This window comes from Apteryx mantelli, chromosome 1 (genome assembly GCF_036417845.1).
Source record: "Apteryx mantelli isolate bAptMan1 chromosome 1, bAptMan1.hap1, whole genome shotgun sequence".
Lineage (NCBI taxonomy): Eukaryota > Metazoa > Chordata > Aves > Apterygiformes > Apterygidae > Apteryx > Apteryx mantelli.
Window position 1 is genome coordinate 20,525,991 of NC_089978.1, and position 14,067 is coordinate 20,540,057.

Genomic DNA, 14,067 nt, shown 5'->3' on the forward strand with positions numbered 1-14,067 from the left:
TCCTGTGCCTCATCATATGCTTTCTATAGCTGCTCCCCGCTTCCCCAGCAGCTCCATCAGAAGGGCAGAGTACCATGATTACTAGGGACAAAATCTCCGCATTAAAATATGTACAAAAGACACAGCCCCTAATTGCACTTTAGATACTGCATGAAGGAAATCTAATGGTTTGATTAATTTAAACACATATAAGTCTCCTTTGAAAAAATGAAACATTTCAATGAGTTTGTTCAGTTGAACAAGGAGTTCTCATACTAATTGTTAATTTTTTCTTTCTTTTCTATTGAAGATCTCCCTGGTAAGAAAATATCACACATAGGTTGTTCATCTCTGTATTCTTTGCTACTTTTTACATAGACTTCTCAAAGCCAGATTTGGTTTAATACCAGGAACACTTCCTCTTGGTAATGTTTCATTCAGTCAAAATGCTGCTGCTCTAGCATCCTCCAGAATCCGCTCATTGGCAGCATGGAGGACACCAAAAACGCTCGGTCCTAAACAGCTACAGCGACTCAACAGCAAGGATGAGGCAGCTGAGCCTGACCACCTCTATGGTGCGTAGCATGTTGCAAGAAGCGCCACTTTCCACAAAACGGTCTTTCCAGAATGAGATTTCGACACCTGCGGCCTGGCACCAATATTATTCCTGTGCAGAGAAATGCTCTCTACGTTGTCACACCATGTTGTTGTTATGCAGGTCAGTGCATTTCAAACATACCGTCAGTATTCATGAACCCATCCTTAGCATGGTTGGGATGTGGCAGCACTACCGCCATCACCTTGCAGAGACAAAATCAAGTGGGAAGGTCCAGAGGGCCCTCCTGAGGGGCAGGGTAGTCTGGTTCTGCTAACAAGACTACACAGCTTTTGGATTGGAGCTGGTTTGTGGCCAGACTCGAGCATTGGCTGGACAAACATGTGCCTGCTTGCAAAGAACGACCTAGAAGGCCCAAAGAAGAGGAGACAGAAGAGCCAAGATGTAAACGTTCACTGTCAGTCCCAGGACTGGTTCAACAAACCCTGCTACCATACGTAGCATAGCAATTTTATACTGGCCATTGGGCATTCAGGTGAAACAACACCATGACATTTTGAACTTAGAAAAGATCTGAGCTGTACTTTTGTACAAGTTCCTGATGGTAACAAGATGCCATGGCAATCAAAGGAAAGAAGTGAGAATACTGTACATTTTGCTTCAGGACATATCTGAATGTTCATACCATGAAAAATTTAACATTTGCCAAAAGCAATGACATCTGGCTCTCAGGAGCAGGTCAGCACATTTACATAAATTTTGCTCTTGGCTAGAATATAATAAAATGTTTAAGCCTCATGTTCACCCTTCCCCCATCTTCCAGAAATGAAATAATTCTTGGGCATCTCCAGCTGCTGTAGCACAGGAACCACAGTGCCATAAGAACTTTCTGGATCACAAAGTTTCCATATCCTCTTCCATTGCTTTATTGCTGATAATAGCTAGACTACAGCATGTAATTCCTAGGACTACCAGTATCAGGAAATCAAATTTGGCACAGGAGCTTATTTTATCTAAGGAGAAAAGAGAAACTAAAAGCCCCAGGTACAATAGTGGAATACCTGAGTGCATGTATGATTTATAGACATTTACTTAGGAACACCTGAGCGCACACTGCTATGCAGTCCTTCATTTGAAGGACACTGTTATCATCACTATTTACTACCATTTCTCTTAGCAACTTGGTAACTTTAACTACATTTACCTAAATAATGATTTTCTGAAAAAAGGAGGAATTGTTTATGATTAGGTCTATGCAAGTACAGAATTCTAAGTGAAGAATAATCATTGGACAAAAACCTCCAGTAAGGTCTAACTTCTGTGAAAACATCTCACGCAAATGTTCTTGAGGCTTCTTAGCATGAAATATAGGTTTTAGAAAAACATTTAGAAAGAAAGGATAATCGTACAAGAAGCAGAGGGAGAATGAATGGTTTATCAATGAATGCTAGTGCATCTCTAGGGAATTGGCTACCTACAAGAATTTCATTTAAATTGGTTTAAAATGACTTAGTAAAAAAGTCATAATCTGCGGATAATCTTTCTTTATCGATTTACCTGCCTATGAATTTATCAGTATCAGTCAACTGATAAAAAAACATGTTTAAGGCAATTTTGGAGTGTTCATATGCACAGCTTTACTGATTTACAATCATTATAAAGAAGAAAACACATTGCAACTTATAGGTGACAAGCACTCATAGGTGATTCGGATTTAGATCCAGAGTTCAGCTCAAAACCACTTACATATGCACAAGTTCCAACATCCTTTGCAATTATCTTCAGAGGAATACTTTTAGGATAGTCTTTTTCCTTCTCTTCTCTTATTCGACTGACAAAACAAGTACAAAACAAGTAAAATTTTAATATTATAAACATAAATGGTAAGACTGATATTTAAATAGTAATCAAGCAGTAACTGGATAAGAAGCAGACTGTTTGCAGATGTACTCTCTATAGAAAGATCTTTGGGGAAACCCAGCACCCAGCAGTATCTGAAAGGGATGCTGACCAAGGGCCCCAGTAATGCCCTGTTATTATTAAAGTTCATACTGTGCAAAAAATCAGTGTAAGCAGCAGAGAAATTGGATTTAAAATCTACACATTGACTTCACTGCAATTTTAATCTTAAACAGCCCAACATCATCGGAAAGGGGACCAAGTCTCCCTAGGATCTGGATCTAGGAATACCTCCAGCTCCCTTGGCCCCTTGGTCCTCCTGCCATTGCCTCTTTTCTCTCATGGCCCAAACCACAGGAAGGCTCCCTGGAGGCTCGGCAATTTATGAGCCAAAATTGGGCCTGGGGAGCTGTACCTCATTTCCCCACCAGCCCTGGGAAGATTCACTAAAACAGAGAATTTACATCCTGGAGCAGTGCATACGTACCAAATTTATAGGATAATTCAGTGATTACTTGAGATCATGACACTTATTTATGAAGGATATAAATTCTAGAGTAGAGCTGTTGCACAGGAGGGGTTATATAAGGAGGCCTAACTATGAAGAATGGGCTGCAGCAAAGGAAGGACACATTTAAACAAAAGATTGAGAAAAACTATATATTGTTGTGATGCCTTAGGCTGCACCGTAGCCTCTTAGTGGAATGAGTTACAGCCCATTGTACAGAATAGTTCGAAGAACTGAAGAACCGTGAATTAGAAATCATTCCCAGCAAGAATGATTTAAACAACCCCATGAACTCTGAAGAATCAGATAAAGACACAAATCACAATTAGCAGAACTAAGTATCTGGAAACCAAAATCACCACTAGGAATTCTCTGTCTAGTTCTGGCTGAACTGAAACAGATCTATTTACTCAGATGCTGCCACCACACCTTCTGGCTTGGGGTATGTTTTAGAGAACGTTTGCTTTTGTAAGACCAAAATTAGCTCCACTGTTCTCCATTCATATTAGGACACAGCCAGTCATAAGCAGCAGATAGGAATGAGCAGGGAATCACTGGTCTAGGTCACTTGGTCCCTTTTCTATGTCTTCAAAGACTTACTTTTGCAAAAAAGAAAGCCATGTTTCCTTTTGTTCGGCAGACCTGCAAGAATTATAGAAAAACAGGGACAAATCAGCCAGCATTTTAGTACCAAAATAGCCCTTGTATACACCATGGTGGAATGGACCGGTTTTTGGTTGAAATTTCCACAAATACATACAAAAACTGAAAGGGTTTTGCAGATTTGTATGAAATATCTGTTTACAGATTGAGCTCTTAAACTAACGTCCAAATGAGCAGGATGCTTTAAAAGAAGAACTTAATTCAAAAGTTTAAAGCTATTTCCTCAGGTATACAGAGCTCTTGCAATTTCCACTGTTCAGTTTCTCTTTCTTCTTATTTCTAACTTGGTTTAGAGAAGGTCCTGTGCACCACAATTTACTTATAAATATTTAAGTTTTGATTTTTTTAAGACCTATCTCATTTATACACTTTCAAGGATACAAAACCATCCAGTTAAACAAAGCTAATAATAGAACTGTGGGATGAATCTAATCTAATTTTGCTTCAACTTTCTTGAGCTAAATCCTGCCCCAGATCCTGCTATTCCCACTGCTGCTTTTAAAAATCAAATTCTTCATATTTTCAGAGCAAGCATTTAGGGAACTGCAAAGCTAATGAATGATGCTGCTTCAGGGGTACACACTTTATAAACATTAAAACTCTGATTCTGCTTTGGCTGCTTCAGGTGTCTGGTGCGCTACCTATGGACTCACACAAGGCATTTTAGTTTTTCTATTTACCTCCAGGCATAAAATCATCTCACTTCTATAAAATCCCTAATTCCCTTTGGATTGAAGCTATTGCTTTCATATCCAAATATTTTTTGATAGCTAGAAAGGATCAGTTACTGCCTCTAGATCAAAGCTCACGTTTATTGGCAGGAGTTCAATTGAAAATCGACAGAAAATTTCAGCTTTGTTTCAGGACTATCAAGTGAAGAAAACATAAACAGCACAACCAGCTCAATAAACACCAGTTTGTGCACAGCATTCTTGTTGCATATGGACAATGTGACATACAAATTAAGCTGTATGCCTCAGCTTTTGCTCTCTGTTGGTAAAGAGGCAAATGCCTTTTCCAAGGCCCAGCCAAAATACTGTGGCTGACCACCTGGGATTTAAGGGGGATGGTGCCTTCCCTTATCCAAAGTGATGACAAAGCCCTCTTGCTGAGAATAAAATTAGCCCAATGACTGAAATTACCTCTATAGCCCTTATGTGCCCTACAGCCAATGCTGCAAAGAACCAGACTAAAAATCTTTCTCTCCATTAAAATTCAGAGATTCTGCTTTAGGAGAAAATTTTGACATTTTCTCTGGCACAATTTAATTAAAAAGAGATGTAGGACAAGGTCAGTATTTCACTGTACGTTTTCTGCTACTTCCAATACAAGCTCTTCTGCTTAAAATGTCCTAAAAGGGTCTCTTTGATCCTCTCATTATCTTGGTTGTTTACCTTTTCTAGTTCATCTTATTAATTAACCAAGGTGTTTGTCCAATTACACTAAAAAAAAGAAAAAAGAGAATTCCCACTAAGCAAAGTTGCAGCACAGACAGTGCTTCACCAAATCACCTACTTTCTCAAATTCTTAAGTGATGGGTGAATATCATTACCATATTTCTAGAGAGAAGAAGATGAAGCATGGAGGGTAAGTGACTTGCTCACAGCAGCAGGAAGAGCTGGTTTAAGAACCAGCAAGTTCTTACTTCCCAGGCTTGCATTCACTGGCGTTGAAATGCATTTGTGATAGCCTCATTGTCTGTCTGCCTTGGTAAACTTAGGTAACTTGGTAAATAAAACATATCTCAATCCTTACCTGAAATTCACCACACAATTTGTGGTGGGCCAGCCCAAAACAAAGGACCTTTCTGGGTCTGTGCTGCCTTCACAGACTTCTTCTGTACAAAATGCTGTCCACATCTCACAGAGACGTGCTTGGCACTTTAGTTTGAAATGAGAATGTGACCTGCCGGCAGAAATTCACAGGTATGTCACCCACATGAAAACTTAGCAAGGCAGGTTAAACAACTCACAATTTCTTCTAGGGCTCATGTGAAACTTGCATTGGAGGTGACGGAAGAAGCACTCCCTCTTTGTTAAAGAGATTAATGTTTTATTTGGGTTGCATATTTAGATATAACAATTTCTGATCCAAATGGGATCCACAGATATATTATTCGTGGGATAAACAGATTGTTTGTGGCATCCCTGGACATTCTCCTTCTTGCAAAATGTCTGCCTATGTCTGGAGCCCCCTCCAAATGAAGCAAAGATTGTCACTGGTGCTGGAATCTCCTTGGAGTGACTTTAATGTCATTGAGGAGTCTGTAGTACAGTTTGATTGCTTAGCCCCAAGGGCAACAACTAGGGTGATTCTGAGTAATGACAATCAGGCAAGACCGAGTGAAGCCATCCTGAAGAAAGAACACTAAACTGCCATGTATGTTCACTACAGCACAGGTCACCTACGGGGTCCACAAACTGCACGGTAACTTTTGGCCTACATCACTTGGAGAATGAGCCAGGGCTTCCTGTATTCTCAAAATATTTACTCATCCACAAGGAGGATACATTACATAATTTTTCCAATTTTTTTTTAATTTGTCCTTTCCTATATTTTATCCTACTGAACATTAAAATACAGTAAAGATCTATTTACAAATTTTTACTTTTTTATTTCAAATCTTTGCTTCCACTTAATTTTTCATGATAAGACTCCTTTTTTCATAGGATCTGTGACAGCTGTGCTATGTGAGAAACAATTAAAATCTCACAAACTCAGTTCAGCTCTGTAGCAAGGCAACAGCCAGTCACTTCAAGGCAGGTTTGCACTAGAGGCCTTGCAGACTGAACTACCAGATGGCCTTCAAGTGTTGAATTCTGATTCTGCTGGGCCAGCAGGGAAAGGATGAAGGAAAAATGGTCCTTCCCTGAAAATGTTCTGCCCTTCTAATCCAAGGACTGCAAACAAGAGCACGTCAGCTCATCACAGTATTGCAGATGTGGATGGAGACAGCACCAGACACTATGGTGATCAGTGTCCTATAAATAAATACATGAGGTAAGCAGTTTCTTAGAGCTTTGGTGCACCTGGACTACCTTCTTCGGACTAATCTCATTTACAAGGTATTCGAGTTGGGACAGTCTGAACTATTTCAGTCTGAAATGTGAAAGTACTTGAACCTTGCGGCTTGAAAGGACTTGGATGAATTTATAGTACCCTGACAGATCTGAGATTTTCAGTTGACACTGTGCTAACAGCTGTGGCTGGATAGAGCACCACTGATAACCCAGCAACATTTACAGTGGTGGGCAAAAAAGGACTGTGTGTGCATATCACAACTGATGCTATCAAAAAGGTGCACTTATATTAGATCACTATCAAATATTGTAAAATAAAATGTCAAATTCTTGTATTTTTAAAATTATACCATGGTGTTTCCTGGTAACCTGTATATTTCATCTCTCTTTGATCTGTTATGTTTTGTTACCCCATCAAAGAGAAACTTAAAAGGCAGGAGAACATTTCAATATGTTCATCAACAAATCATGCTGATGTTTGTGATGTAGCAGGTAAGATCTGTCAAAAATACAGAAATAACTATAACAGACTGATCATAGAATGAACTGGAAAAATGTAGATTAACAAAAAAAATATAGACATGAATTGTAATTGTAAATGTTAATAAATGCGTGCCTGGTCTGACTCCACTGATAGGACTACAGTTATGCTGGGAATCACTCTGTCCAGTCTCCTTTCTTCCTCAACTTCTTTCTTTCATTATCTAGTCTGGTGAACTCTCTACATGCTCTTTCACTTTAACATTTACAGTTCATAAAGCCAGACCCCTACAGTGTCAGTAGTGGGTGTTGGCAGAAGCACAAAGATGTTCTCCCAATCACACTTGATGTATATTCTTACTCTATTTGCCATGCCTAGTCACAGCTTTCAGCTATTATCAGTATTCAAGTGGCCTGGTTTCCAGAGGTGCTGAAACAGTAGCTTCCATTAACATCTAAAGAGCCTAAAGTATAATTTTATCTCTATCTATCTGCCATGTCCTTTATGCAATACATGGGTTCTCAGCATTTGTGAAATGTGGGTCTTCTATTTAAGTACCAAAGCACAATTTCTAGAAATGAATATATCATCACTGGCTAAGGAAGCAGCACAACTGAACATTTAAAAAAATGAAATGACTAACAATCTAAAGAGGATGATTTTATTTTGTTTTTTAGGTAGTAAGTCCCTGCCCCAACTGTTAAACTGTGAATATCAGGCAACTTCCAGATCTCACTGAAATCAACAGTAAAGTCATGAACATTAGTGGTGTAGGTATTGATACATCCCAAATTCTCCTACCCCACAGAGTAAATTCAGTTCCTTTTGTTTTCTGTAAGTGGCAATCAGATACCTTGCGGCTGTAACAGATGGAAGATTAACATCTCACTAGATTTGCTAATCTCTTTAATAGGACCCTCTAACAAAAGCATTAATTGATCCATTGGGAGATTGCTACCGTAATTCCATGCATTTATTCAACCATTAATTTCTAAGTCCAGCCACACTGGGAAAAAAAAAACTTAAAATGTATGTGTTTGAATACATATATTAAGAAAGAGAATGAGGAAGCCATTTCTCTGTGCATCCTTCACAGACACATATGTGAGAAATTTTGATCAATGGACAGATCCATGAAATATTTATTTGCAACTACTGCCACATTAAAACACATGCTGCCTGTAAGAAATTTAATCAGTAAATAGAAAACAGTATACAATTTTACATATTTAACATTGGTTTAGTGAGAAAAACTCTTTCAATCAACTCATTTATGACTTAATCCTCACATGAAGGGAGTAGAGAAAGGGTCAGTAAAAAGAGAAGCACAGCATGTGAATATTATTCTTATTTTTCATAAGATGGGCTAATGGATGAACTGAAAAGGTAACAGTCTACATTTCAAAAAATGATTAGAAAGCATCAGAAAATGAACCTACAGGCATCTTGTCCAGAGTACACAAATCAATTGTGGAGAGGACTTACCATCCATAAATTTCAATGGGAGCAATGCCAATTCATTTCAGCAGGAGCTCAGCACCCTACAGGAGTTCATCCAGCAAGCTCAGAGGACGTGAAGTACTTGTTGCTCTCTAGAAAAAACTCTTACCCATTTGCTGATCATATGAAGTCTAACTATAAATGAGCTCCCTTTGTACAGTGACTGGCTACCTACAGCTGAGCCAACACATGTGTTACAAAGTTAAGGGATTCCACAGAGTAGTATTTTTTCAAGCAAAAAAGAAGTCTCTTAGGCACATATATGCCCCAAATCGAACAATTACTTAACACAAATTTTTAGCACCTTCACAGGGAGTAATTCTGAAGGTAAGTCAGATTCAACTGCATCATTAACTCAGTCTAGATATTATCTTGGTGACCTGCTGCCTTGACTCTGCATCAGCTATTCAAAAGTCAGTAATAATCAATAGTTCCTGCTGAATAGCAATGCACACCACTCAGATTTTCCCTCTAGGAATCAGCAATGGTATTTTATTATGTGATATCTTTCAAAAATGCTGATTTTTAAATAGTATTCATTAGTGACAGCTCTGATGCTTTAACTGCTGACAGGGCAGCTGTAGGGAGAACAACCCAATCAGTTCTTCAAAATACACAAAGTAATATCATTCAAAATGCTCTTTTTACCATTTTTAGCAAAGACTTGTTTCTCCCCCCTTTTTTCACATGCAGAAGCACAATTTGTTCTGCCTTTTTTGGAAATTGCAGACTCTCCTCCACATTAAATCAAGTGCTGTAAGAGACATTATTACTCCCTGGGAACGAGACTTTGGAGTGGTTACACAGAGTGGTGCTTTCCTATGCAAATAGTCCCACTGGATCCCAATCAGACCTGCAGTAATGTACAGCTCAGCCTGGGGCTGTAACATTGCTTTTGCTCAGCGCGCTGACCAGGGCTCCTAGAGGGAGGGATTCATCTCACCTGACTTTACTCTTCTAAAATTCAGGAGTTTATGCATAAGCTAGCCAGGCTATGCCCCCTTTATAGTCAGTGGACAAAGTAAGAGACCTCTCCAGAAAGTGGCTCTCCTCACCCACCCTTGACACCTTTTTAGGACAAGGTGAGTTGCCCTACAGCAAGGTCCTGGTTTTTCTCTCAGTGGCTATAAAGGGAGGCTAGAAAACTAATCAGATGTAAATATCTAATGTTTGAAAGCTTAAATTAGGTGAGGCAAGTCCCACCCTAAAGCCAGACACAAACATAAATAAATATAGTAACAATACTACTACTGCTGATAAAATAGCAGAATTTCACCAAACGTAAAGATCCTTCTGTTCACACATCACCAGTAGTGGAACATGTTTTGGGTAAAATATCCTCTCTGTTGTCACACCACATACATAAAGTGAAGGAGTTCAGCTGGGGAGGTTATGTTTACTGTGTGTGATTCAAATGGACACAGCTCAGATTTCTACAGAAAACACGGATTTATACTGGCTTTTCCCAGTAGCCTCTGAGACAGTTGCTTAAGCAAAAAGACACATTGTAAAAGCCCAGGATTCACACTGAGATTACCCACCCTGTGAAACCACAAACACTGTGCCTAACAGAGAATGAAGCCACACCTGAATTTTTTATTATTTCCCCTTAACCCATAACAGCAAGTGAAAGCACCCTCTAAAATTGCCTTAAACCACAAATGCTGCATGAAGCTGGCATGCTAGACACAGCTTGTAAATCTGATTTAATTGTGAATGGTAGAGTGAATAATCAGAGCTCAGCAGCAAGCCTGATTACACACGAACACCACCCAGACTGCTCAGCACTGCTTCCCTTCCCCTTCCTCATGCTCCCCCTGTACAGCCTACAGAAATAGTCACTGTGGTACTGCTTGCAATCTCTATTTCTATATATACAGCTCCTCTGCATTGGAATGTATCAAAGCAGCTTCCAGACAAGCGGTAGAGCCCGTAACCTCCTGTGACGCAGCCAGCCATGGTACATATACTCCATGGGCCGACGATGATCTGGCTAAACCAGAACGGCCAGTTCAAGGCAGCAGAAAGGGGACAGTTCAACACTGAAAAGTCTTTTCTATGACACTTGCGTTCCCAAGGTAGGAAATGTTATAAAACTCAGACTACCTGCTACTGCTGTAATACGTTGCAGCCTGGACTTCCTATATGGGCTACGGGGTTTTCAAAAGCACTGATGGAAGTCAGGCACCTAACTTCAATTGGCCAGATAAAAAGCTTACCTATGATTTAGGAAAAATTTGTTTCTGAAAAAGCATTAAGGAAGTCCGTATTATGCTCTGCTGAGAAGAAGGGCTGCTGTATGGAAGTATTGCCTGGGATGCCATACTCACTTGGACTTGGCAACAACCAGAAGGTCTGTGAAAAGGAAAAGGTGTCGTTCCTGGGTTTGCAGGCCTGTCTTCAGCTGCACATGGCCATCGAGGATAAACATTCTGTTGTGGCACATAAAGGACTGCACAAGGGGACATGCCTCTGGGCTGATGGGGGAGAAACAGCCTTCCCTGCAAAAAGAAATAAAAGAAAGCAAATCAGCCAGTTGTCAGTGAGCAAGAACCAGGCAGCAACTTCCCACACCCAATGCAAAAGGCAATTTATTTGGCCACATTTTAGTAAAAGGTTAGAGGGACACTGAATATAATTCAACATTTTGATTCCAACTCAAAATCTTTTAGTGACTTTCTTCACTGAATCTGTTACAACCCAAGCACACAGATAGCTTTTAGCAAATGACAATAATGTATTACAGCCCCCTCCATTTTGTCTATTTGCATTTGTCTCCATTTGTATTGATTCTTAGAGAAAATACTGCACCTTTTGTAGGCTCTCCATAAAGACAGAGGACACATGCATGATGAAGAGATATCTGCACGCCCCACTTTGTCAGAAGGGGACTTGTACTCAGGGTTAAGAGCAATTTATAAAATTTATTCAGAACCAAAGACAAACATAAGTGCAACTGAACCTTGCTAGAGACAGACCATGTGCTAGAAGCAACACAGGAAAAGGCTGCTCAGCCTCTCTCTTGAGGCACACATCTTGCAAGCACTGAAGTCAGCTCCTGTGGCATGGCTGGGTTGAGTGCTTGGAGCAGGGCTGTGCTGGTATGTGGCTGTGGCGTGCACGAGCTGCTGGATCATCCAAATCTGGGGTTACAGGAGGCAGCAAGTGAGCAGAGACTGCTGGGGCCAATGCTGGTGACTGTATTATATGCCCAGCACAAACCAGACCATCCCGTCCTGCAGTGGAGACAAGAAGCTGCTGTGTTTCTACAATTCTTCTTCCCCTCAGCTTCCCGAGACATGTAATGTGTGCCTTGTGGCTCTTGTATATATGAAGGTTTTGGCCTGTGACTCATGGGGTGAAGAAACGTGGCCAGTCCTGGCGTATGGACTAAACTACAAAAATTTGACAGCTTGTGTCTAACATTATTTCATTAGCCAGGTCTTAATTATTTCCTCCTTGCACTTATCATCCTCATCACAGCCTTATTACAAGATACCATTTTAAAGGTCCTGCCAAGGTAGTATTTTAAGTCTTCAAGATCATTGGAGTCAGCTTGTCAACACTTTCTAAATACAGACTTACGTTTATAGATACATTCAGGCTCTCCTGGAAGATGCTGATCTTTTCTAAGGAGGTACCGAGTAGATCGCAGTCAGCAGGAGTTATGGTTACTGATACTAGAGACAGGATTCCCTCAGTCCCTCCTTATCTAACTGTTCTGCATGATATAAAATAGTTAAATCATTACTGAAACAGAAATGACAGATTTTCTCTAGCATGATGGTCAGCTCACTTACCAGACGGGATATTCCTACTTTCTGATCCTTGCTCTAGCAAATGTCTATCTATACTGAGCAGAACTGAATGACTGGGAGGGTCTGAAGGGAGCACACTCCTCCCCTAGGACTTTCTAGAAGATGGTTGTAGGGCAGGCTCTCCCTTTGGAAAGCCAGAGATGTGGGTTCAAATTCTCCCAGACAGATGAGAGAACTGGACGTGGTCTCCTATAGCCTAAGTGTACCTTGACTAATGAGCTTCTGAATTAAAACCAGGACCCACCAGCACCTTTTCTAGCGATTCTGTATAAGCAGCTTTCCAATTATTTGCTTTCCCTAAGGGTGTCTCCAAATGAAACATTTCCTTTAGGTTGAATGGATGTTGTATTCAGCTCAAATTTTTTTTTTTTTTTGAAATGTATTTACTTAGTTATTTTTTCCTGAGTAAAAAAGAAAAACGAAGATAAAATTTGGCTGCATCTTCCCTCTCTACTCATTTTTTAGGTCAGCAACTGAGCTGGAAAATCCATTTTTTGCACAGTCTTACCAAATTTCTCAGAAGGTGGTGGGTATCTGACAAGGTCTAATTGTCCTCAGGTCCACAGTCTTGTTGCCATTTCAGAGAAGGCAAGGCACAAAGGGCTTGATTCTCAGAGAACTTCCTCCTTTTGCCCCCACTGACTCCTGCACAAGCAACTCTGGACAAGATAATCATCTCATGCTGTGTGACTTATAATTTCTCTACCAATAAAGCAAATAGGGCAAAGAAAGACTGAATGAACAGCTGCAAGATTATAGTTTATTCCTGTTCCCACTGGAATGGATGACAAACTTCTAATGACTTTGCTGGGAGAGGAAACATACCTATAAAATGAGAGTCACAAAACACGTGGGAGAGACGTCAAAGACAACAAGAGAGCAGACAAAATCTTCACTGAACATTACAAACCTTCCTGCATCTAACTTAGAGCCTACTGATTCTCCACCCTCCTCTCCATGTGTAGCCCTTTGATGCCTGTGGCTGGATTACTCAGTTGATTTAGGAAACCCTGACAGCTGGCGGAGAAGGGATAAGCTCTGAGATTGGCCAATATTAGCAGGACACACTTTCACTGATCCCTAAGGAGCCAATGAGGATCTCCACCTGTTGAAGAGATCCCCTTTTTGGCCTTGGTTTCCTTGTTCTGGCTGGGAGCCTGAATTTCTGAAAGAATTCCTCAAATTAATTGGAAGTTTCCCTCTTGTCTTTAATTACCTATCTCTTCAGGCAAGAGAGAAAGGAGGAGGAATGACTTTCAGAATGAATAATTCAAACTTAAAGTTATTTGATCTTTCCTAAGCAGCAGGGGTGCTCAGGAGTGTGGGGGTTAAAGCAGAAAGAGGAGTTTTGGACCAGTACAATAGGGTGAATATGCTATGTGGCCAGCAACATGAGTAGGGGGAAACAGCAAGCACCTCTCCTACCCTTCCATTTTTGCATAACTGGGAGTTCACCAATTCACCAGTTCATCAATGGCTGATTGGTACTGGGGATTCAATTCCATGAACTCCCTACCAGCACTCAACACAGAAACATCTCAGGAATGATGACCAATAAGTGAAACCCATGCATGGCCTTTACCTCAAGGTTAAGTGGAGGAAATAGCCACTTCTATTCGAACCCAGTATCAACAATGGTTAGA

General features: G+C 40.3%; 1 protein-coding gene across 1 annotated transcript in view; it reads right to left on the bottom strand.

Annotated features, from left to right (window-relative positions):
• Positions 1 to 14,067, bottom strand: part of ARHGAP20 (Rho GTPase activating protein 20) — a 64,643-nt gene that overhangs the window by 22,246 nt on the left and 28,330 nt on the right. The window contains exons 3-6 of the mRNA XM_067289645.1: positions 10,937 to 11,107; positions 5,361 to 5,510; positions 3,543 to 3,584; positions 2,282 to 2,366 (exon numbers count right to left, since the gene is read on the bottom strand). Coding sequence (XP_067145746.1) covers positions 2,282 to 2,366; positions 3,543 to 3,584; positions 5,361 to 5,510; positions 10,937 to 11,107 — 448 coding nt within the window. The remainder of the gene's footprint in view (positions 1 to 2,281; positions 2,367 to 3,542; positions 3,585 to 5,360; positions 5,511 to 10,936; positions 11,108 to 14,067) is intronic.